The sequence below is a fragment of the Haemaphysalis longicornis genome, unplaced genomic scaffold, assembly GCF_048455015.1.
Source record: "Haemaphysalis longicornis isolate Haplotype H1 unplaced genomic scaffold, Haemaphysalis longicornis Haplotype H1 scaffold_8, whole genome shotgun sequence".
Taxonomy (NCBI): Eukaryota; Metazoa; Arthropoda; class Arachnida; order Ixodida; family Ixodidae; genus Haemaphysalis; species Haemaphysalis longicornis.
This window is the reverse complement of record NW_027526445.1, coordinates 32,895,133-32,921,502: the sequence shown is the minus strand read 5'-3', so window position 1 is coordinate 32,921,502 and position 26,370 is coordinate 32,895,133. Positions and strand designations below refer to the sequence as shown.

General features: G+C 47.5%; 1 protein-coding gene across 4 annotated transcripts in view; it reads right to left on the bottom strand.

Moving 5' to 3' along the window:
* The window catches only part of LOC144149942 (uncharacterized), a 55,205-nt gene extending 28,961 nt beyond the window's left edge, over nt 1-26,244 (bottom strand). The window contains exons 1-7 of one of the 4 annotated variants that reach the window (XM_077681690.1): nt 26,203-26,244; nt 25,409-25,540; nt 22,130-22,215; nt 18,209-18,531; nt 14,349-14,743; nt 8,856-8,955; nt 8,200-8,311 (exon numbers count right to left, since the gene is read on the bottom strand). In XM_077681690.1, coding sequence (XP_077537816.1) covers nt 8,200-8,311; nt 8,856-8,955; nt 14,349-14,743; nt 18,209-18,531; nt 22,130-22,215; nt 25,409-25,482 — 1,090 coding nt within the window. In that variant the 5' untranslated portion in view covers nt 25,483-25,540; nt 26,203-26,244. The other 3 variants (XM_077681689.1, XM_077681691.1, XM_077681692.1) reach the window with 3 other exon arrangements.
* Between the last annotated feature and the right edge of the window lie 126 nt (nt 26,245-26,370).

Below are 26,370 nucleotides of genomic sequence, written 5' to 3'. Positions count from 1 at the left end.
CCGAGGACCCCCGAGTTGGGGGTCTTGAGAACTGCCTCATATTTGGTGCACTCAGCAGTAGTCTAAGGAAGGATTTTTTCTTTAGCAGTAGTTCCCAACCAGGTCCCCTTGCACAGCACCATCACTGGCATTACTACCAACAGCTTAGGATGACGATTTTTTTATGGTGACGATGATGATAATGACATTTTTTAATGGCAAAGGGCCAACAAGAGGCAAAGAGCAAAAAAAGAAAGCTACTTATCAACTTAAGCGGAGTAGAAATAAAATCAAGTAGAAAGAGTAGAAGTAAGGGCTTAAAGGTCAACTGCACTCAAATTTTCGACAACGTAAAAATAATGTCACGTAATGGTACACATAAAAAGAGTGCGAAATGCAAAATACTACGTTTCAAACATGAACGCGTGCGATGCAAACGGCTCACGACATTTGCGTTTTCGGAACTGAAACTGAATAGAAAAAGCGGCCATTACCGGCGGCCGGATGTGACGTACGTGATGGAACGGAAGCGGCCGCGCTAGAGCCGCCTTCAAATGCGCGCGGTAGCGTCGCGTCTCGCACTGTTATTTCTACAGAAGAACTAGCACTAACGTTTGCCCAGGATAATGGAGTTGGGCGCAATTCCAACATCGCATTGCTAACAATCAAAATGAAGCAGACCGTACGACAGTTATTTTTCCATCAGAATAACTGCCATTGTAGCAATCCTAGGCATTGCGAGTAAAAAAGCGGGCATTGATTTACAAAGCTAGTTGCTCGTACGATATCGAAAAGCAGCTTCGGTTAGCCGGCACCTCGGCTATCACATCACTCTCTTTGAAGGGAATAAACTGCACGCGGGCGGAGATCAACCACTATTTTCACTATACATTACGTGCAACCAGCTTCGTGAATATCAGCCCAGTATTTTTTGCCTTTCTGCGCATTGAGAATCAAATTATAAAAAGGATCTATAACTATTAGCCAGCTTCCACAGCTAAATGATGCAACAAAACACGAAAAAAGTTACCTATCTACCGTTGTTTTCTACTTCCACCAGAGACATGTGCTGTTGAAAACATTCTAGCGCTCTACAAAAGTGAATACTTCCCTTGGGAATTCAAAAAATTGAGTTTATTGTTGGGAGAGGAGCAGTATTGTTAGCTTTTGCACTTCGCAAAGACGCCGGCCGATATTTGTTTGTTACCACGTGTTTGTTATCCAGGAAAAAGGCTGATTTTGGATCCCTTAGCGAGTGAGGCAAAAGTCACACAAATGTTTATACACGCGTGCACAACTCTAGTTAGATCGCAAAACTTTGACAGGTCTAAGGGATGGAAGTGGCATTTGCCCAGCCCAAACATCGCAAAAATTGGACACGGAAGTGCAAGTGGTGAATAATTTATGAAAGATGCTTTTTTTTCTGGGATACATGCAATAGGAATGACAAATTTAAGGCAAGTGTGCTTGTCGTGCTATTTTTTTTTTTAGTAGAATTGCTTTGCTAACTCCAGAACATTCGCAAGCGCGCGTATAGTTTGTAGGCTTCTAATCTCTTTTATTGCACTGGAAAAAAAGGTCAATATTGCTACCTATGCAGTTAGTTTGAATCACGTGATGGCGACGGCGGTACAGCGCGGTGGTGTAGCAGAGAAACCCCGGGCAAACGCGTCCCTGTGCCCGGCATAGCCCGGCAAAGCGCCATGCAGGTCACCGGAGAAACGCAAGCTCCATAGGAGAGGTTCCCCAACCTCCGTCACATGCCACTCATAACTTGTTTCGGTGAATCTCCGCCAGGTGCAAACGTCGTTTGCACGGAGCTACTTTGAATGACGGTACCTAGTGAGCTCTCCGTGCTTACGTGCTTAGGATTTCGCCATGGTGATTTTAACTCTTTCGCTACCGCGCCTATCAAAATCGATCAATTTGATCGATACTTTTGGGAGTGCCTTTTCATAGCGTTCCAGGCGTTTCTCGAACAAGTAAAGCTGTTCGGAGTTAGATCAGAAAATGGCCTTTCAAAATCAGTTTTGTTTTCATTTTTGCTACGGAAACGGGATTTTTGACACGCTTTTGAATCACCTGGGTGTGGAAAAGGGGCGTGGTCATCGCGCGTCACTGCTACCAACGAAGAATGCGTGCAACTCGTAATTACTCTGCACCAGCGCTTGTTTTTTGCTATCAGGGCGTGAATGGGGAACTAGCAAACAATTTTCAATCGTCAGGTTCGCGCTCTGACAGTAATAATCCCAGAAATCGGCTGAAAATGTCAAGCAGTGCCTGGTTGCAGAGCTACTTTATTAATTTAGGCAGTTTTATTGCCTTTGCGCCCGTTGTTTTAAGTACTGTGGTGGTTTTACTTACCCCAGGACCATTTGCAAACAGTTTACAACAATTTCGGTTTCGTTTCTGCATCGCGAAATTCATATTTAGCGCTACTACGCAGTTACCCAACTTCAAGGCTACTTGCCATGACGCCTGGAGCGTCCACGACTGATCCTCGAACAAAGCACGGCGCTCCTGATTTCCCCCACCCTAACCCAATTTCTGCGATAAGAACTTCAGATGCAAGTGAAAAGATCACACCCAGTCGCCAGATATCTGTTCCGCCGAGGACAGCGCTTCAAACCGGCCTTACACTGCCAGCTGTTCGACTTCCGGTTTCGTTTCCATGCGAGGGTATATCCGGGTGTCCAATGTTGCTGCTTAGTTGAACTGTCTATTCGGACGGAGTCTCCGATAAGTTTTTGTACTGCTTCATTTGAAAAATGTTAGGTGGTGCTGCAATAGAGGAGGCTCGTTGTGCTGATCTTTTTCATCGCGCAACTGCTACTCGGCCAAAGATCGCAGGGCACGATTCTAGCTCATCGTACCTCATTTTTGCGAGCAAGGCTACAATTGCGAGTAAGAAGAGGATAATAAAGCTCAGCTTTATGTTTTGAGAGATAACTGACCGTGAACGACAACAAGCATCAGCCACGGCATTCCGTTTTCAACTTCATGCATGTTTTTTAAAGACGATAGTCTTTCTTGGGCTACTTAAACCCAGAAATTTTGGTCTGTCTGTATGTCTGTCTGTCTGTCCGTCTGTCTGTCTGTGACTCGATTCAGCCACCTGGCCATAGTAAAACAATGCCTGAGCAATAGTCTTATATAGTCACAGCTAAATGTGCCCGTCTAATTCCGGTGTAATGTTCATACTTGTCAATATTGTTGAAAAACAAAAAGGCATTACGCATATATAAGACAACAAATTAATACATAAGTGATATTTGCAGCGTTCCTTTATAAAAAATCGCACATGTTTGATTTTGGCGAGATTAAATACTTAATCAACTGAATAAAAAATATCACTCCGCCGTCGCCTGCTGTCGCCCGCGCCATATAGCTTCAGGCGGCATTTGAAAAAATCAAGTGGCAACAGTTACGAAAGGTTCCACTAGATAGATTCCACGTTCTGCTTGAACGCACGTGGACTAGGGAAACGCGGTTCTATAAACGTGGAAGTAGGGCGCCTCGATTCACGCGCGTCTTCGCCGTACGGCAACGTTGTCATCGAGACACCCGGTTTGGAGCAGTGGAACACGGGAAATTTAAAATGATTTAAGCAAACCTTTGGCGTCTTTACCTTGGGAGGAGTGCGATGCAAGAGGAACAACATGATAGGTGAGCGGAAAAGCGAAGGGAGGCATTTACTTGGCAAAACTCGATAAAGACTATCGTCTTTTGACGTCATTTGCAACAAAAGGAGCAGATACGCGGCCAATTTTTTCCGCATCTCGTGCTAGTCCCAAATATTGTGCTCGCTGTAAATGAAAAGTCAGCCATTGACATGATGTTTTTACGTTATGTGGGGGCAAATTGGTGCCGCTGATAATGACAAACCGCCAGGTTTATTCCAGGAAACCACCCAAAATTGCACAATTTGAATTGGAGGTTGGGCTTCACCGCATGACACGAGCACCGTGCATGCTAACATTTATTTTTATATCTGACAAACTGTTCCGCGCAAGTCGACATTTTTTCTAGGGCGTGTTTTTGAAATGTTTCCCTACAAATTGTATATTCTAATTTTTTTCTACTACCGGTGGTTTGATAAACACAACTCCTTCTTTATCATTTTTTTCGACAACTTGACAAAAATTTTGAATTTAAAATTTTGTTTACAACTATGATATATAAAAACCTTTAAAAAACTGGTGTTATTGGAAAGGCCGTTAAATAATCTGCATTTTGTGCTCCCGCAATTAGTGCCTAACCAATTTTTTATCAGGAAAAAAAATGTTTTCTTGGACCCCTAAAATTAGTCAATTTTACGGCGGTAGCGAAAGAGTTAAGAGTATAGACTACTTATTTGGATCAAATTTGGCGAAAGAAGTGCAGTTGGCCTTTAAAATACAAATAAAATGAGTGGTGTACATGGCCAGGTTGCAGAGTAAAAATAAAATGGTTTAAAGGGCAAGTAAGATGGCTGGAGAATAGGGCCAGTACCACACCATGAGCACCCATTACTGATACTCCAGAAACAAAGTCTCCAGGTTGGAACACCAAGCATGTGTGCAGGAAAGGAACTCTCACTGCAGACAGAGTTCCTGGCACTCTCGACTGCACCCACTAGGCCCCGTGGGGTTGCCAGTGCGTCGCCATAGTCAGTGTCACCAAATCGGCAGGAAAGATAGTGGAGGGGAAGTGACACTTTCAAACACTTTCTCTTCATTAAAAAAAAAACCCAAGTACACCAACCAAGAGGTCTCGTAAAGTGGTGTCCACCTTCTATACTTTCCTCTGGCAGGGTTACCACAAAATGCTTACAACTGCAAGCCGTGTCTGCTGCCTGAGTGACAAGGGTTGCCAAGGGTTGTCTGTCTCTTACCACGCCCCAATTTGTCTAGGCAAGCAACACAGCAGGAAGTGCTCACACGGCTAGACTGTTGAGCCCCGATGGATGTGCACCAGTGGTACAGTGTACTAGAAGAGAGAGGTGTGTCGTTCGGGGCCGATTAGGGGAGTCCCTTTTGCGATGAAAATTTCTGCTGAGGAACTCCTGTTGTAAGCAGTGCCCCCTGGTGTCTGGTGCTTGCCACTTGGTTTCAGAAGCTTTCTTTATTAAATTAATTTTTATTTATTGCCCTAAATAGTCTTATTTCTTTATTTCATGGCATAGAGTTTCATACCAATATATACTAGAGAGTCGGGACGGGAGAGTCGGAAGTGGACCTGGAGGAGCCCGAATGGGGAGAACAAAAATGAAATAGACTTCATATTATGCGATAACCCTGGCGTCGTGCAGGATGTGGAAGTACTCGGAAGGGTAAGGTGTAGTGACCACCGTATGGTAAGATCCCGAATTAGGCTAGATTTGAGGAGGGACCGCAACAAGCTAGTACAAAAGAAGCCGATAAATGAGCTAACAGTAAGACGTAAAGTAGAAGAATTCAGGATCGCGCTGCAGAACCGATATTCCGCTCTTAACGAGGAAGCCGAGTTTACGACGCAGGAAGCCAGCGACAACCTTACACGCATTATTACGGAGTGTGCAGTAGAAGTCAGGGGCACTATAGCTAGACAGGATACTGGTAAACTTTCACAGGAGACGAAAGATCTAATCAGGAAACGGCAAACCATGAGAATCTCCACCGCAGCTGACAGAATAGAACTAGCGGAGCTCTCCAAGCTAATCAATAAGCGTAAGACAGCTGACATACGGAAGTATAATATGGAGAGGATCGAATACGCTGTAAAGAACGGAGGTAGCCTGAAAGCATTGAAGAGACGTCTTGGCGTGGGGAAAAATCAGATGTATGCACTTAAGGATAAGCAAGGCAATGTCATCACAAATAGGGATAAAATAGTCACAGTGGCCGAGGAGTTCTATAGGGATCTGTACAGTAGCCAGGGCATACAGGATAATGCCGAACGAGACAGTAGTTCACAGGAGATAGACATCCCACCAGTAACGACCGAAGAAGTAAGGAAGGCTTTGAAAGAAATGAAAGGGGGCAAAGCACCTGGTGAGGATCAGATAACAGCAGACCTCTTGAAGGATGGCGGAGAAATTGTACTTGAAAAACTGGCAAACCTGTATACGCAATGCCTAATGACCGCAATGGTACCGGAATCTTGGAAGAACGCGAACATCATCCTAATCCATAAGAAAGGCGACATGAAGGACTTGAAAAATTACCGGCCGATCAGCTTACTGTCAGTCGTGTACAAGGTATTTACCAAGGTAATCGCTAACTGAATTTCTGCAACCTTAGATTTCAGTCAAACTAAAGAACAAGCAGGGTTCCGTAAAGGTTATTCAACAATGAACCATACTCACACGATCAATCAGGTGATAGAGAAGTGCGCTGAGTATACTGAACCCCTATATATAGCCTTCATAGATTATGAGAAAGCATTTGACTCGGTCGAAACCCTAGCAGTCATTCAGGCATTACGGAACCAGGGGGTAGATGAGCATTATGTAACAATACTAGAGGATATCTACAATGGGTCTACAGCTACGATCATCCTCCATAGGGAGAGCAGTAAAATACCTATAAGGAAGGGTGTCAGACAAGGAGACACGATCTCTCCAATGTTATTCACAGCATGTTTACAAGAAGTATTCAGAACGTTGGATTGGGAACAGGTGGGTGTAAGGGTTAATGGAGAATACCTCAGTAACCTCAGATTTGCTGATGACGTTGCGTTGCTAAGTAACTCGGGGGACGAATAGCAAAGCATGCTTTCCGCACTGGGCGAACAGAGTAGAACCGTGGGACTGAAAATTAATATGCAGAAAACTAAAGTAATGATCAATAACCTCGGGACATCACAGAAGTTTGGGATAGGGGGCGAGGCAGTGGAAGTGGTAGTCGAATATATCTACTTAGGCCAAGTTGTGACCCCAGATCCCAACCATGAGGCAGAGATAATTAGAAGGATCAGAATGGGGTGGGTGCATATGGAAGACATTCTCAGATAATGAATAGCAGCCTACCATTGTCGCTGAAGAAGAAAGTGTATGACAGCTGCATCTTACCGGTACTCACCTACGGGGCAGAAACTTGGAGGCTCACTAAGAGGGTTCAACTTAAATTGAGAACAACTCAGCGGGCAATGGAGCGGAAAATGATAGGTGTAACATTAAGGGACAGGAAGAGAGCGGAGTGGGTCAGGGAGCAAACTGGTGTTAAAGACGTATTAGTTGAAATTAAGAAGAAGAAATGGACGTGGGGAGGACATGTAATGCGAAGGCAAGATAACCGCTGGTCATTAAGGGTAACAGAGTGGATCCCTAGAGAAGGCAAGCGTTGCAGGGGGCGGCAGAAAGTTAGATGGGCAGATGAGATAAAGAAGTTTGCGGGGATAAATTGGTCACAGTTGGCACAGGACCGAGGCAATTGGAGAATAATGGGAGAGGCCTTTGCCCTGCAGTGGGCGTAGATGGGCTGGTGATGATGATGATGATGATATACTAGAGGGAAATCTGTCGCTGCAGTCGCGGGCCGCCGTAGGCAGCGCCATTGCTGCTAACGACGTTCCTCGCCTGCTTGGCCTGGCTAGAAACAGGGCTTCTTTTTTGTCTAAAAGCCAAAATCACCAAAAAAAAAGTAACATTTTTTTTTGTTCATTGTACATTAAGCTTCTAAAAAACTACTGACATTTTGTAGGTTTAATTTTATAATAACAAAAGGAATTTCATGAACCATCTACGGTAATATTGTTGCTTTTTTGCAGCCATAGCCAACTTTCCAGCCTGTTCATGAGCCATGCCAAGGACAAGTGGAACGTACCTGCTGGGTACATGACGGAACGCTCGCTGAAGCGTGGCTTCCCTAGACAGTGGCGCCAGATTTCCCTCTAGTATATATTAGTATGAAACTCTATGATTTCACGGCATAAAGTTTCATAAAACCTGTCAAAAAACTGCTGCGTTTGGTTCAAAAACTTATAGGTGGCACCAGCTGCAACAGGGGTTCTCTGGTGAACGCCTGCACTCCATACAATTTTTTCATCACTAAACGGACCCGTGCTCTCCACTGGGTTTTCCCCCGCATGACACACCTGACCTTCTAGTACACTGTACTGGTGGGGAGGAATGGACAGTGCTGCAGCATAAGTGATGGAACGGTCCTTACTGGCAGTGGGCGCAGTGGCCAGCACAAGCACCAACGCCAAGACGGTGGCAAGGAGGGGAAGCGTGTCCAGAGACGGGCAATTGGCGCTCACCCGCAAAGCTGACCCCGTTGGCCGAGGAGGTCGGCGGCTGCTTGTCCCCCGGTGACTGGAGTCTCCTCATCAGCTCCAGCTGGGACTGGAGGTGCTGCACCTGGCTCCACAGCTGTGCAGCACAGGGGGTCACAGGTTACACCTCAACGTCCACAACAGAGCATACCGAGAAGCATCCTGCTGTTCCCTCTTTTGCCAGAACTGTACAACCCCGGAATATGTTACAACGTGTACGTGGAACCGAAAGCAGTCAGTGTCCCAGTCTGTGGCTAGGGAATACAAACTCAAACAAGGAACCCAGGCAAAGTCGCTGCTTACAAGCTGCAGTTCCACAAAAAACGGATGAGTTAATTAAGGTTAACAAATCTTCCACAACAAAAACAAAACAACAAACAATTCCAATGCTACCAAGTAGCCACGAATTTCAATGGCGCCAAAGTTATTATTTAAGCAATACAGTTACTGAGGTCAAAGGTGTCGCCGGCGTGCAATTCTTGAAGTTGGAAGCAATGCAGGCTTCAAATGTCTACACAACTAGAATGTGATTACTGAGGACACTCGCTGTTCACTAAGCCGTCATTCGCTCTGCCCTCTACCCAGCAGAGACAAAATCCACCTGAGCTGAGGGTGAGGGCACTTTCAGTGGGATAGCCTACCTTGGCGTTGATTTCCTGCAGCGCGGTCAGTTCCTCTGGCACAGCCATTCGGCTCCGCGAACACATTGGGGCATCTGCCTTGCCGGTCGCCTGGCTATGCCTGCGTGGTGGACAGTAGTGACACTGTGGTCACTTCTCTCTCTCTTGTAAACGTTGCATACATCGAGCGGTTGCAAGTGAAACAAGCACGCAGCAGAGGCCCTTCACGAGGTCATGTCGCGCTCTGTGACTTTGAATCCTCCTGCTGTGCAACCTAACCATTGTTGTGCCAGAGAGCCCAGCCCAAATTCGCTGCACCAAGCGACCCGCCAACAGCGGGGCCGATTCGCGCCTCAGCCAAACCGCCAGCAGCAGATGTGCCCCAACTTGCAGGTGCCGCAGTGTCGCCTCTCCTTTTCCCTTCTCAATGGCTGGGCCGAATCATGCCTCGGACGAACGGCCCGTGACAGACACGCCGCTACGTGCCTGGAGGCGGCGGCTTTGGCTGACGCAATTGCTTCACCTCCATTCGTCAGATTCAAACTTCAGCCAGCGAGAGTCCTGAGTGGAGTGATTCAAACTGCTCGCGGCTGCAATGGACTCCTGGGGGTATAAAAACCGCCCGGAAGCACAGCGAGCGCAGCACTTTTTGAAGGCACCGAGTGGAGACGTGCTGTCACCTTTGTGCGAGCCATGTTACATTTTGTTACCCTTGTACATACTTTACATAAATGTTGCTTCAACTCTTCGTCGGCTCGAGAACTTCATCACTCTGCTCTGCGCCGCGTCGATAGCGGACAGAGCAAGGCAACGTCGCAACAGTGGTGACTGCGCTCGGATGGCCAGTCACAACAGTGGTGGCAGCGGTGAGATGGCCCAGACCCAACACCATGTACTGAAACCTGTTCACAATAAATCTTCAACCCAGAGGCATTCCAGAAGGGATTATTTCTCACAGGACAGCATCGTGTTAGTTAGCTCTGCATCCTTCAGGCACCAGATGGAACACCTCAAAACATTCTCTCAGTTTGTGGTAGGAAAAGAAAAAGTGTGGAAAAGAGTAGTCTAGAGCGGAAACAACACTCGCACCCTATATTTGGATTTGGATGCTGTCAGAACTGCAGCATTCAGTTTTTAACGTGGGATGCCATTCCTATTGCCAACAAGAGAAATCAAACTGGGTGCTTTTGTGTTTCCTGGGGACCATTTGTGAAGTATGGTCACCATGCTGAATGCTGCCTTAGTAATGTGGAAGAGTCACAAGCTTTGCCTTTGTCCTAAAAAATGACATCGTTTCCATACAACGATAGCATTTATGAAAGGTTCAAAACTGCTGCCGATTGTGCACGACATGGACAACATCCCCACATTTAGGTATTTTTTTGCAAGAATAGCGATGCACCCAAAACTGGCAAATGTAGAAGAGAGCCAGGTAGTTATTTGAGGGGGTATATTCCTGAAGGATGGAAAACTAAACATCCTAATCATTCACCAGCTTCTCACTCCTTGCCTGAAGAAGTCAATAATTAAAGAAATGAGCACAATTTGATTAGAAGGTTTCTTTCCACGAGCTGGCCCTTGTACGCAAGCTCAACACAGCAACATTAGTGAACTTCCACGTCGCAAGTTACTGAGCCAGTGAAAAGTAGGCACACAGTTACAGTGGACTCTTGTAAAACGGAACTAGGAGGGACTGGGCAAATGTGTTCCGTTTATCGGGAGTTTTGTTTACAGTGAGAATAGGTTTAGCACTGCAGGATGCAAGATCTAGGTAACACAAACAACGGCATGCTATGTGCACAAATTTTACTGCAAAAGAGTAGGCAGAGGGCATTTTTTTTTTGTCTGAATAGTAAAAAAAAAACACGTATAGTCTGATAACTCCTCCCGCCGGTAAAATACAGTGGAAAGCTACTTGTTGCCTAGCAAAGAATGACTTGATATTTGCTTGTTTAAATTATTTTTTACCAGCAGCCCCCCTACTTGATGGTCTGCACAGAACTAGTTTGGAATTTTTTTTTGGACTGCCAATTCTGCATGCATAGGTGTCAGTTGTGGGAACGCGACCTTAGTGCGTTCCCTTTCGTTTGGCTTCGCCACACTGCTTTCTCCTCGCGGGAACTTGCTTGGCGAGATGTCGGCGAGGGGGATCTACCTCCTCGCCGAAGGAGTGTCTCGTGGCCAATGAGAGCGCGCGGGATGCAGGCGGCGGGAGGTTGATGCTGGGGAAGCGAGGCGACAGGACGCGCCTGGCGACCTCCTTCCTTCGAGGATCGGGCAAAAAGGAGGGCAACAATGGCTGCCATCGGTGTCCCAGCGAGGCAAGCGCGAGCACGCTGAGGTGCCCCGGAGATGACTGTTTTTGCGGTGAGTCGAACCTCTCGATTCGCTTAAATTGCCCAGGCGAGGAACTAGATCCTTGCCGTCAACCAGCTAGCCTGCGTGTTCTTTGTATGTTTATTATTCACTAATAAATGTCAATGAGCAAAAACACTTGTCACTTCCTTTGTTCCGTCGAGCTACGGCCCGCCGCGGTACAGCGCGCAGTCGCGGGGTGGGAGAAAGCTAGCTGGCTGGGCGAAACGAGAAGAGAAAGACTGATTAGTGTCTCTCGTCGCCAGTTTTGCTATTACATGGGGAAAGTAACCTACCTACTTTTAACCCTTCGAATCCCACACAGTACAGGATCAGAGTTGGTGATCTTGTGTTAGCAAAGGCTCTATGTGGAAGACTGACTGAAAGAGCAGATGCTAAACCCCGGTGGATGGGTGGATTAAGAAAGAAGCTGCTCTGCTCTGAGCAGACACACAGTAACTTCCAGACCAGTGTCATTACTGGTGGCAGCGCACAAAAAACAGTGTGCAGCAATCCTTTCTTGTGTGTAGACAAAGAAATAAATAAATCTGGTTTGTTTCAACCAAGTGTTTAATGGACCATTTTCGCCCATTCTAAGGCTTAAAACTTCCCAAACACAACTGCAAGCACACTGCAACTACAGGCAAGCAATGCAGCTACGATGACGCACGAGAAAGTCCGAAAACACCGTGGACAGAAAACGGGGGAGTGGTGCCTTGGCACGGTTATAGCGGTTTTGAGTCTGTTGTCGGTTCGGTTTTCGTGTTAGCCGAACAATTAAAGTTCTGACTAACACGATTTTTTCACACTGCTTTCATACAAAATCAACCAACTGTGACATGTTTGTTCCATTTAGGCAGCAGTTCTGGTAAGCCAATTCCAGTTCACTGAGGTTCTACTGCAGCTGGATCCACGACATTAAAGATGAATGGATAGATGAATAAGCTGGCTTGTTAGAGTGCCCCTCGACTTGCCAAAAGACGTCTGACATCTGGCCCCCCCACCGGAGCCAGAGTTACTCCACAAGTTGCGAAACTCCCCATAAGCCCCATGTATCAAAACCCGGTCCATGGTTGGACCCCTTGTGCTGGGGTCCAACAGAGCCAGGCATGAGGCAAGCACCTAGCCCCTCATCTGTGGATAGAGAGTTGAGGTATGTGGACCTGGTTGCTCCTCCACATGCAGATGCCGCATATACAGCACCGGCATGGGAGGCAGGCAAGACACAAAGGCAACCAAAGCCAGCCTCCAAGGAGGTTCATTCCCAAGACCACCCTAGCGCTCTCAAATTCTCCACTGTCAACTTTGTGTAGCTTGAGTAGCCAGAGCCGTTTGGCTCCAGCGCTACCGGTGGACGATGGTCGGTCCAGGCTGGAGGGGAAGAGCTGGGTTGCTACGCCGCCACACGCCGTGATGTCCCTGGCTTGGCACAATCAACCGGTCGCATCAAACGCCACTCGCCAAGTACCTTCTTCATGCCGGCGCATCCCTCAAGCTTGAGTACACTGAAGCGGTGGCGCCATCTCACGGGATGCAAGCGAACCCCTTCACCACCACCGCTGCTGTCGAAGGCCCGCGGCGTGGCCAACAGGATAACATCTTTTTCTTGTCCATCTTGCATGAAGGTTCTGAATAATCACTGACCAATAAATCTTTCTGGAGTTTCAGTTTTATAGTAACGAAACAAATCTGATTAATCTTCTGCAGTAATATCAGCCAGCGGCAACTTTCTAGCCTGTTCATGAGCCAAGCCAAGTACAAGTGTAACGTGCCTGCCCAATACATTGATTGATTGATTCTGGGGTTCAACGCGCCGACGCAACGCAGGCGATGAGGCGCGCCGTAGTGGAGGGCTCCGGATTAATTTTGACCACCTGGGGATCTTTAACGTGCGCCGAAATCTCGTACACACGGGCGTTTTTGCTTTCCGCCTCCATCAGAAAAGCGGCCGCCGCGGCCGGGAATCGAACCCGCGACTTCGTGCTCAGCAGCGCAACGCCTTAGCCACTGAGCCACCGCGGCGGGTCTGCCCGATACATTACGGAACGCTCGCTGAATTGCAGCTCGCCTATCCAGTGGTGCCAGATTTTCCTCTAGTACATATTAACCCTTTCAACCCTGGTAGTGTCAGTTGACACCATTACCTTAAAGTTCCTTTAGTGCATACAGAACAAAACCAAAACTGCTAGTTTTCTGGGGAATAGTACCTAAACTATGCCTATCGTGATAGATATCACTGTTTATTTCATTTTAGTGGAGCTGGATGCTACAAAGCAGCAGCAGCTCCGGTGAAGGCGAAATTACGACACCGAGGCTGAAAAAAATGGCGGTTGGAGTTTTCTTCCCAAGCTTGTAAATCTATAAATACGTGCACTACAACACTCATTCTCCGTTTGTAGGTTGATGGAGTCATAACGTTTAGGGAAATATGCAAAAGCGATGTCTCTGCTCAACAAAAAATATTTAATTGCCAGATGTCCCAATTACCTCATTTATAACAAATCTATTATTATTTTCACTTTCAGCTCTATTTCTTGCTTGGGGGCTTATGGGACCCGAAATATTGAGAAAACATTGTTTTGCTTGAAATAAGAAGACCAGGGCTGAAAGGGTTAGTATGAAACTCTACGACTGACCCCCGCAGAGTGGCTCCATTCCCAGCGGCCATTGCAGGCTGCCGCTAAACATCGGGAACCTTCGGCCAGGCATGTGTGGATGCATCGCCTCCTGTATTTTTACAATGCCAAACACATCAGCCCAGACTGGTCCAACCAAGTCCTCTCCTTCTACTCTGGCCACTCTCCCCCAATCGGTAGCGCTTCAGTCATGTGACCAGTTCAGCTTAAGGCGACGCGTGGTGGAGAGCGGCAACGTTAGGAAAACATGCTCCGCCGTGGCTCTGAGCTTTCTAGCGCTGGCGCGAGCGCCATTTCTTTGGCAATCTCAAACATCGGTTGCATAATCGGTTGCCTTGGCAACCAGGCACAAGCCGCTCTCGAAGTCAGTTACGGTCGGGTGATCCCAGTTCAGCTCAGGGCCCCGCCTCGCGACACGTGGGCACTGCGGGCGTACCACTCACTCCCACTGGGAAGTGCGCGATGCGTTTGGCATTGTAAAAATACAGGAGGCGATGGTGGGTGGCAACAGGCGGCAACCCACCTGGGTCGGTACGTCCAGATGCCCTGGTTTCCCGCCACCTGCTCCTCTTCGTCCAGGTGGATCACAGGGTCGCTGTGGGTCCGCCGGGGGCTGGCAGGGGGCGCCGCGAGCCAGCTCGAGGCACCCCCACCCGCACTGCCCGGGTGCGCCGCAGACCGGTCGCCGAGGTCGCCGCAGCCCCGCCGACAGGGCGTGGCTCCCAGCAGGCCCCCCGCACTGGTCAGCGTGGCTGCTGCCGTGGCCAGCACGGGGCGCGAGACCACATCGGGCACGTCCGAGGCCGCCACGGGGCTCGGCGGGAAGTTGACGTACAGCGGGGGCGGGGGGCCCGTGGTCAGGTGCGAGGGCCTCGCGCGCGGACCGTTGTGGGTGGCACTTCTGGCAGACTGGCCGGGCTGCAAACAGTTTAAACGGTGCTTCTTGTTCTCTCTTCCTTTTCTCAATTTCAAAAATTACAACTTCAGACTGTGGAAACTGTCTTTGTAGCGGTTGGAGCTGTGCAAATATGTGGCCTAGTTGTTGCCACGAAGAGGTGTGATTCCAAGCGCAGGTGACTCTAAAAGCTGGCCTTCAGTAAACTTGACTGTGCAAGGCAGCTATACTGTCATTAAACTTGTCCCCCGTTACTTGTGGTCGGTGCCTGCTGACAAGTTCACCTTTCCCCTGGGGGCCACGATGACAGTTATCTGAGTGTGAGTCCCCATGGCTTTTAACAAGCGAGCTAGCAAAGCCCATGCCTGCGCTGCGAGCCACAGCGGTGCTGCTGGTACATCACCCATATTCATTTGACAATAAAGCTGCACTTCTGACGCTGAAACGTGTCTACCATGCATGAGCCCTTGAATTTGTGAGTGATTCTTTGAACTCCGCTATGACGCTAATACAGCTTAGTTGAAAATTTGCGCTCGTCCCGTCCTCGCTGTGTGTTGTCTTTTTCGCGCAAAGTCCGTGTTTTGCCACGAAGACGCACCAACTCGCCCAGCAACAAGTTCTTCTAAAATACAGCTTGATAGTTGTCGCCCTACCATAGCTATTCATGGCACCCTTGATCTGCTATGCCAGCCCACAACATGACCTTGTTCTCATGATTAAAAAAACGGCTGAAGACTACTATACTTCTTAATGCGAAATTTCTGTGCAGCGCAGACTGCAGAATTCTTGGTCACGGCGCATCAGGAAGGGATCGCGTCACCAGTGAATGAATGGTGGTGCGCACTACTCTGCCATTATCTCGCAGCGTATTTCTGCCACCAGCGACCATGTTGTGGCAAACAGTGTTTGAACCTCCTGCACAAATGTCGCGTGATTCGAATGACCCGCGAATGCAGGCGCATGTCTCACTGCCTCCCCCTCACACTTTTGCTAACCGTCGCCGCCGGGGAGCATCTGGTGTGGACACTGCATACTTCCCTCCCCCTCACACTTTCCTTTCTGTCTTCACTCGCTCGGCTACGAGGCCAACGCCGATGTCAAACCCCAGTAGCGGCCACTAAAGCAAACACCTAAACGCCTGCAAGGAATCGCTGGAAAGCTCATGTAAAGGCATGAGAGAGGGAGAGAGAGTAAATGTTGATTGAAAAGGAGAAGAGGTCGGCCTGATAAATTGACCTTGGGCCTGCTACTTCCCTCTTGGGGGAGGGTACTGGGGACAGAAGGAGAAAGGAACGAATATGGAAGGTATGGGAAATGACAATGAAAGCGACAAATTGAACTATGTACAAGCAGTAAAACCAATAAACGTCTCACGTACAACTGAATCAGATGACTGCAGTTCACTTTTCAGCACATGACTATCGTGCATGAAAAAGAAAAAAAAACTGCTCAGTGTAAAAGAAGGCTATAATGCGGGCCAGTTGGTGTTTAAACAGAAAAACAGCACACGAGCTGGTACAGAGAAAGACAAGACACCATGCAGCGCTGATGCCTCCCCAGCTCGCAGCACGGGTTGTGAGAGAAAGGCGCGGGACATGGGAGTGGACTGCAGGTGTCAGAAGGCTTCATTCTACTGGAGTCAAAAGTGTTGTTTACTGCTACTTTTGAAGGCATTCATCTAGGCAAGGCCACAGATCTTCCTCAACCCCCTTTGGGATACCGTCCTTTTCCTTCTCTCATTCTGCCAATGCAGGTACAGTGTTGTCAGATGGTGAAATTTGGCACCACATAGTGAAGATCTGCTGAAATTTAAGGGATGCTAGTGGTAAGGCCCATTCACACTCGAGACGAAGCGACACGACTTTTGTTGCAGTGACAAGAATAGGTCCAGACGTAATAACAAAAATGATCGCTGCGCGTAAAAGCAACAGAATTCTCGTCACGTTGTCATCGCAAAGCGTGAACGGGTTAAGGTACCCGGATGACTACACCAGACAATATCAGGTGAAAAGTGGTGAAACAAATTGTGTTACCGCTTAAAACAACGATTTTCTCCCCGTGAATGGACGCTTGTCCAGCTCCTCAGCACCACGAGTGACTCACATTAGAGACCTGCATGTGCATTTCATTGTGCTCGGTAACTGTTCTTGGTTTTTACCACTCCTTCAAAGAAATGCCCGCTCAAATGTGATACTATTTTGTATTTTAAACAAACCACTCTGACTAACATCCTTCAAAATTCTTTATGCAGGATGTCCCACTAGCGTTCCCTCTCTCTAATATAGTATTTCTAACTTGTTACATATGGCATGTTGATTGTACAATGACCAGTGGAATGTTAAATGCTCACATAATTCAGAGAAATATATGTTGCACTATGTTGTATGCTTGAATATAAAGATAGGCAAAAAGTGCAGTGACCCTTGCATTCGATGCGCGGTAACGTCCTGTGTGAGCATACTGATACAAAATAAAGTAAATGTTCTTTTAAAAGGCCAACTGCACTCAAATTTCACCTCGGACAAATTCACTTTGAATGCACAGTACGTACTATTAAAATGAGACACAACTGGTAGCCCCACCCATGAAATGTGTTGGTAATCAGTTAAAGATGTTTAAAATAGCTTTGGCGCAGGACCTGCCTGCGGATCGTGCAAATAGCTATGAAGCAGAAGTGACATTGTGGTCGGCCCTGTGCTTTTTCCTATGGCCAGCCAGGAGAATTCTAGGGCTGCAGCAACAGCGAAGCGTCGTGCACAGGTTTGTTTTGGCCAGCCAGCTGCGCGAGGCTGCTCGCTAGCTGGCTTGGCTGGCTGGAATGTCAATTCAGCCTGGCCGTAATGGCCGTGCTCGTCTCAAATAGGTTCCAAAATCTCCGATTTGTGATGGCCATTTTTGCCGTTACAGCTGCCATATTTTGTATTGCACAGCCTTCTTAGGCAAACTATATAGAAATAACCTTTTCAAGAGTTTGAAATTATGAGTGCAGATGGCCTGTAACTAGCGCTGCAACAGATATGAATCAAAAATTTTATTTCCCTTTACTCAAATTTACTTTGAGTGAAGCAACAAAATCAGTTATCTTAAAGACTATTCTTCAGCAAATTGCACATGCTGAAGAGACGGAGGAGCCAGGCTTACATTGTTACAACCGTATTTTAGTGCTGCTGTGAAATGTGACGAAATCCTGACCAAGGGCTGGCGTTGCAGCCTCTTTCCAATCTGTCAACGCTGTGCTGGTCCCATGGCACTTCCACAAAGTAACCGATACTCATCCCAGCAGCCTTGTTTGTCGTCTGCCTAGTGTCAGGTTTTACATGTTTCTCGACGCTTTGAGGAAAAAGACTGCGCGCGTTCTGGCTACAGGCCAACTTCCCGCTTCAAAGCCCTCTGCCCGGTAGAGCAAGACACTAGGAGAGCAAGCAGCGCAAGACACCAACATGCATGCCAGCCGACAGGCGTGGCTGCTCCCCCCCACCAGCACTCACCGAAGGGCAGCAAGGAGGCTTGCGCTCCTGGCCGACGCTCAGGGGGGGCAGGGAGCGGAAGTCGTTGCGCCCCTCCGGGGGGGCTCCCCCGCTGCCCCCCTGGCAGCCGTTGTGGCCCGCGTAGCTGAGCGAGAAGCAGGGGGGCGAGCCTCCAAAGCTGGGCGGGGGGTCCAGGATCCACTGGCCCTGCTCCGACCAGTCCCCGTCGCCCCCCCGGCCCCCTCCGCCGCCACCCACGCGCCCATGGCGGCCGGACGAGGCGGCTGCAGAGGCGGCGCTGGGCAGGGAGCGCCGCAAGCTGCTGCTGCCCGAGCACTCCGTGTCTGCGAGGGGGGAAGGAGGGCAATTGTGGGGCTCGTCATCTTCACCAGCAAGCTCGCAGCGAGCACAGCAACACACACACTGGGGTTCTATGATCATCACTCCCGCACTCACCCCGAAGTCCCCGGGAAGCAATGCGACATTCATTTTTCACGTACATTTCCATACGGAGGACAATCCTCAGACTATGTATGAGGCGTATCGGCAGTGAGTCTGAAACTGTAAACTGCAGAGCCCTACTTTTGGGAACACTTCTCCGCAACAAATGATAGTGCTGCCTAGACGCCAGGTTGGCTAAACGTATGGATTCAGCCGCTGAACGCTCTGGCTCGTCCTTAAAAAGGAGTTGCCACGCTTGTCAACCCCTTGTCAGAGATGACAACCCGGCTGTTGAAGTCTTCCTGCCGCAGCAATGTGTCAACCGACTCGCTTGTCACTTCACCCACAGTTAACTTGAGCTGCAAGCACACCATGTTCTCTAATTTGCGGTTGTATTTCTTTGAAGCAGCCAGTCAACACGTGCCACACCGGTGGGTATTGCTCGTCGAGTGCAGGAAAGTCCCCGGGGAGCCGCCACCCTTTCACCTGCTACCTAAAATATCTGCGTTAATTTATGTTGAACTGGCATGCTCATTATTAGAGTAGAATCTCGTTGATACAATCCTGGTTCATACGTTCTCAATTGTGAACATTAAAAATGCCCCATAGTACATTTCTTCCCAGATAGTCCGCATCTCCTTCACATACTTCTTAAAAACCGGACCAACGAGATTCTACTGTACAACACAACATTGACATTCTATCGACCGATGCAATGTTACCCCCACAGCCCTTTTACAATTCTGTGACCGCCCCCCCCCCCCCCCCACCACCACAAGTGAAGTCTTGCTGCATTAGGACTGAAGTGGCTCGTAAGAATACACGCTTTGTCTTGTAGCAGATTCTAGTAACAGCACCAATAGAAAAACGCTTCTTTTGATGCACAGAAAAAAAAAAAAAAAAAGAAAGTTCTCGTTTAGATGGAATCATCCAAGGATTCCTCGGCGGTTCAAGGCTAAGAGGCTTGACGCAGAGGAAAACTCAAAGCACACCACTGTGCTCAAAATGAGGTGTTATGTCACGTTGCATCGAACACTCTTTTTTCACAGCTACCTCAAAGTGGTCACAAAAGGCACGTGTTCATACTCATTCGGTGAGCAATGCTTTGCCCAATTATTGCTTAATCATAATTACAGCTTCCCTGTCATTTCACATAACACTGTAAGGACATCATGAAATTTCTTTTTGTACTTAAACAGAAACACCTATATGAAAATATTTTTCTTAACAAAAAAAAACATTGCTGAAGCATGTACCTACAGAACACAGATTAGGGACACTGTTTCACTGCTACGTGTTTTTGAGCTACGCTGACTTTTTTGTTCATTACTTCCTACGAAGTCTCACAGAAAAAATTTGGAAACCAGGAATTTTTTTGTTCTATTCTAAAAAAAAAATGCCTGTAATGACCTCTGTAATTATCTGCATTTTAACATGCCACATTATATTCCAAACTGGATTGTAAGGTGAAAAAAAAAAAAAGGCTTTTTTGGATGCTTAAAAACGATCAACGCCTGCTGTAAAGAAATGGCTGAAGTGGTCCTAAACACCCTCTTGCTGAAGCTAGGAAGGGTTCTGTGCGGCACCATCACAGTAATCTTCTCCCCCAATTATTTTGCTTACAAGTATTAAACACACTTTAGATATCAAAAAGGGCGCACATCTCTTCAATTTATAATACCGCAAAAAGTGTCGCCATTTTGAGGTGAAGACCAGTGAAGACACCATTCCACTTTCACATTGCACTTGGTGCCATACACAGTGTCAAAATATGCCACATGTGTGCATCTAGGATTTCAGCGGAAATTTCCAATGTATAGAAAAAAGAAAAATGACTGTCCTTGTACTCCACTGCAGTGCTGCTTGACGATGCCAGTCGCAATTGATGGATGCATCGGCAGAACCACTTCAACTTTCTCAGATGTGTTGCGGGCACACCGTCACCGGAGAAAACAGAAATGGTCACCAGTAGCAGTTTCTATTTTCAAAAATCTGCTTGCAACATATAATGCTTTTGCGTTCGCCGGGAAACACAATTAGAAAGCAAAAAAAAGCCGCTAGCTGTAACCATGAGACACACTGCTCAATCAGAGGCATACAGCAGCTGGTAAAAGAGCTGTGCACTTGTGCAATCTGCACAACGCCTTCCCACAACAAACATGCACGTCTTGCGACATGGTTTACCATAAAATACCTTACAAAATGGCAAACATGCGGAAGTGCTCTGGGAACAGTATAAAATTGTTGCTAACTCGTTCGTTACGGCAGAAAAACGGCTGATTTTGAGTGCTTCCCCAAAACTATTTCTTTCTCTTCAGCTAGTGGACACATTTAGCATTGCTATGCATGTAATTGTAGCTTATACATTGCTCTTACAAACACATACCATCAGTTTTGTGAAAGGTACAACTACTTACAGTTTATTAGTCAAATCAGAAAAAAATGCACAAAAAAAGTATACACGCAACATATATAGGCGATTGTAAAGAGCCTAAAAATTATTTTAGGAATTCTAAGATATACAAAAATTGTTCCCGAAATTTCTTGGCTATGATTCAATATATAAATCAACGCTGCACACCAAGTTTTGTATTTTTGTGGGCCGTCAACCTAGCGGAACTGACGGCTGTGCCACTCCTTGAAGCCACTCGAGTGTAGGTCGTCCATGCATCCAAGCACACTTTTTTGTGTTCTGACACAACATCCTTTTCACTTTAGAGGTAAAAAACTAGAAAAAAAAATCCAGCGCTCTTGAGAAGTGTCGCGCATCGCTCCGTAGCGGTAATCTGACAGGAGTGCCAGGCTATCATGAAGGTGATAACGCGATATGACACGGCGCATTTGGCAAAATATCCCTGCCGTACGTTGTCCAGACCCTACACATCAATGTGTAAAGTCGCAGCCGTCAGATAGGAGGCCCGTTTTGTTTATAAATACAGCCCAAATACAGCGGATGCCGTTTTCACACAACTCGCCACTACCGCGGGTTCAAATTTCACTCTTGGCGCGGTCTCTGCATGTGGAATATCAACAAAACATACTAAAATCGAAAAATGAGTTGTGAATAAATACACCAGATGGCATTAGTTGTCCACCAGGTGCCGTTTTTAGCGCCGTACTGAAAGACTTAATTAATGCAACATGCTGGCGTAAACAAAGATGCTAAGATGCTCATGCGCTATCACACATGCATGAGAAAAGCTGCCCAAATATTGATGAGCAGCGACGCCAAGCGTAATCGTGAGTTTTCCCCTGTTAACAAAAAAGAAATACTACTTGACTGGGGCATCATTCGGCATGCAAACTCGCAACTGTACGACAATGTTCAACTGCGTTAAAAACCTGTCTCAAGACTACTTTAAACTTATTGCTACACAGCCCACTGTCATCACATGTGTGCCGTGGTCGATTCTGGAAATTTTCAGTCGTAATAGAAACCACTTCACATAACCTACAGGAAACACCCGTGACGGAAGGGATGTCTCAAAAAAGTCTACCGACCTTTTAGGGATGTCACCGAGTGGCGCCGCCTAGGGGGCTTGGCTGGAGGGTTGCGTTTGGCGCCTGTGCTCTCGTTCGAAGAAATGCTGCACAGACGGGAGAGACAGCACACGGTTGCACTCATGACAAAGCAGCCCCCCTAGGGAACAGTTCTAAGAACAGCAACGCTAGTGCACAAGTTTTTCGGCTGAAATGTGAAAGCTTAACCGGCCCGATGAGACTTCATGCACAAACCTGTTCATATGCTCCCAGCATGCATTCAATGCAAGCCAGCTTTGGCAATGGTTTTTAGCGGTCGTTCAATCTCAATCAAGTCTGCACACCCTTCATTGGTTATTCGTAGTTTCATTTCATTTACTTGTTCATTAGAGGCCAACTAGACTGCAAATTTTGACCTCTTGAAAACCCTATTTCCATATAGTCTGCCTAAAAAGACGGAAAGATACAAAATATGGCAGCTGAAATACGCGCATGCAAGGCGCAAATGACCAGCAACGATCGGCAATTTGGAAACTGAAATTGAGAAGAGCACAGCCACTACAGCCAGGCTGAAGTGATGTTGGAGCCAGTGAGCAGTCTGCTAGCTGGCCGGAGCAAGCTGACAGCCCTCGGAGAAGCACACCAAGAAGCGTTCGACTGGTTCTCCTGGCTGGCTGGCAGAACAACCACCTGGCCGGCAGCAATGTCACTTCCGCCCCATGGCTGTTTGCGCGATATGCAAACAGGAGCAGTTTCATCTGCGACGGAGCTACTTTAAATGTTCCTAAATGATTAACAAAGCATTTCTGAAGGCTACCAGTAATGTCCCAGTAGGCTTGTGGGTACATACTGTACGTAGAAAGTAAATCTGACCAAGGTGCTGGGTACATTGTACTAGCATAAGGATGGAACACAAGAAAATCTTGTGTTCCATCCTTGCACTAATACAATGTACCCAGTATCACAAAATCAACTAGACCAATTTTCCATCCTTAATTCGTCGACCAAGGTGAAATTTAAACGCAGCTGGCCTTTTAAAGGGCTCGAAGGTGTTACATAAAGGGGGCAAAATACATGTGGCAATAGCAATGTTCACTTAGAGTAGCAATTTTTACACGAATAAGTAAAAGAGGAGTACGGCTGTGAATAAAGGCAATAATAGTGGCTAACACGCACCGTTAAACAAAACTAACAAACAAGGAATATAAAATAACATAAAATAATAAAAAACCAAAACTGATTACACATTTTCAAACTATGAAATAATAAACTATGGATCAGGGTTGAGGTCTTTAGTTGTGGAAATGATCATCCAGTTTCTTCTGAAACGACGCGACGCTATATCGTCGGGTAACGAATTCCAAAGGGTTACTGTGTCGGGAAAAAAAATAAGCAGGTAAATGCTTACGTTCGACAAGGTATGCGTGCTACTGTGTTTGCTGCCAAGGTCACTATCGTACAAACTTTCTTGATCCCTAACGGCACGACGCCTGTACTTGGCCTATCAAATGTCATAAGGCCACTCGTGAGGTCAGTCACCAGATGCCCCCTCCTCCCCCCTTTGAGTTATCGAGAAAAGGAGCTGTCTGAACGTACAGTGCAGAACTTATGACTGCACCACTGTGGATGAATTAGTTACGGCTGCTCTGGGTGACAGGGAGCTTATGAAAGGTGCCCGGCATGTCAAGTTAACGCATCCCCACACAACACAAGCTTTCCCCATCAAATTCCAGAAATCGTGGTGCACAGAAACAAAGGTGGCTAGGTATCACCTCAGAGCACCACTGCAGCCAGAACTTCTGCTGGTACACAAGCCCTACACAGAAATGAGACGCATTTTGGTAGGTCATCTTTGTACTGACCCCTGGAATGGTTTCTGTCACCCTCCCACTCGGAACAACGCATGTTCTAGCACGGGCATGTAACGTACAATCGGCCTGCACTCTATGGAAGCTAATTAATCAGCAGGTGACAGCTGATATAAGTGAAAGCTGTCGGTGCAAGCTTTGGGCCTTCCTCAATTCAGGCAGCGAAGCTGGAGGGGTGTCCCCAAGAGAAAAATGTCAAGGGTTCATAAAGGTGAACTTATAAAGGCAGAAATGAGCGTTTCAGTTAGGCAGGTCCCAGAAAGACGTGAGGTCATGTCCGATGGGTAGGGGGGATTTTTGTGCCCCACAGCTAGAGCTGGACTGATGGTTTGCACCTGAAGTTAAGAATGTGATTGCATTTAGGCAACTAGACGGATCCCACGGCAGAAAGAACGGCACCGCCAAACTTGCTCCAGTGGTTATTGGACACTTAAAAAAGAAAGTTATAATCGGAGTTTGAGACGTCACGTGACTCTCATAAACTTGGAGATGGAGTTTGAAATGTGAAGTTTTTCTTGTACTGCTCATGCACCCTGTGATGTAATGTAAATACTTGTGTAAAGTCGTCACCTCATCAGCCAAGTGTCAAATTCATCTATCAGCCCCTGTCTTTGAGAACTACGCCATCACCCTGCTCAGCCTCCTGCCAAACCAACCAGAGCTCATACAATGGAGTTCGTGGTCGCAACTGGACTTCGAGGAAACGAACGTCAATCACTACTGATGTGTACGAGTTGCACCTAAAACTCATTCGGGTAGTGTGGATAGACAGACAATCTTAAATTAAGGCCTAATGAAAGTTAGCAACAAGAAGGAAGCTTAAAAAGAAAACCTTAGCCGCAGCTGCAATAAGGAACGGCTCAAAAAGTAAACTAAGCCGGTAAGGCCATTTTTCTTTCCCAGATTATTATTTTGGACACTCGCATGATTGCAGGCGTAATTACAGATCTGTGAGGGTGAGCTGTCAAGCACGGAGTCACTCTGACAGAAAGTCCATCAGGGAAACAATCGAGATTCTTACACAAATATTATGGTGCTATGCATGATATCGCAGCATACCGAAAACTACGCGCACTAAAACGAAACTACGTGTCATGGTTTCGCTGCTAAGTATAATAAAGGAGACCAACTCCTAGGACCGAAGGCTACGCGAAGATATATGCAACCGGGGCCGAAAGACACACAGGGCATTTCGAGACGCAACAGCTCAAGCCGTGGAAATGCGTTCTCGCTTAATGCGTATGCGTAGCAGACGCGATATGACAGCCGCCGCGCCGTAATTTCGCGTGCTACGCCAGCGTCGTCCACGCAACACCGCAATACGCTCATTCGCCGCACGAACTGGACCGAGAGGAAAACAAACGCGCGTGTTACGTATGTACTACGACGTCTCGGACAATTTGCTCCGCCAAGGGCAAAGCAATCACCTCACCTCAGACTCGAGTCGTCTGGCGGCGTGTCGTGCTGCGACGCTCCGTCTGCGACGCGCAGAGACGCTCGATCCATTCACAGCGCAGCCAGCGAGCACATTTGACGCGCGGCAACCCAAGGTGCCGACCGGGCCCTACAAAGAATCAAGAGAGAAACCCGTCAGCACAGCCAGTTTTCGATCAACGCTTGCCCGGCCTTCTAAACTAAACAAGCATTTGACAAGGGGAAAGATAGCCGACTGCTTGGGTTTCTTTTTAAAGACGAGCCTACAGGAGTTCGCACAGTCAACGCAGCCGGTGGAACGGCTCAGTTAACCAGCAGCGAGGCACGCATTTTCGGTCGCAGTCGTCAGTGGGTCGTAATTGGGCGCGGAGGAGCGATTAATCACCGAGGCCGGCCCGCTAGGCGACTGCCTGACGGTCACGAGTGGGTTGATCGCCCTGCTTATTGCAGGAAGGCACGCTTTCGGATCGTGAGACGGCCGGCTGCGCGTTGAGGAGAAGATAGCCGAAGGAAAGCGGGACATGGGACGGTGCCAACGCCGAAAGAGCGCTGTGACATGCATACACGAACAAGTGGTTCTCGCGGTTCAACGCACGGTGCGGCGTGTTTGCAGTCCGCGGGCGAGCGAAACTTACGCTTGCGATCACAGTGTTAACACAACTTCGAGTCCAATTGTCTTCGCGAACTTTCCCCGAGCCACGGCCGAGCCGTAATTAATGCAGTTTTGACAGCACGGAAGGAAGCACCAGCTGAGATACGCTGCCGATCACACAAACGACACAAACCACGTACTTGATTGCGGAATGTTTGTTGTTTGCGTTCGCGAACTAGGTGGCGCGACGAACGCTAGCGACGTTCACGAAGCGAAACTTTTTGTTTTGCTGTTTTCTCAGTAAGCAAGACAAAAACAAAAATTATTATTTTTAGAAGTTTTTAAGTATTATTTATTGCGATCTACTA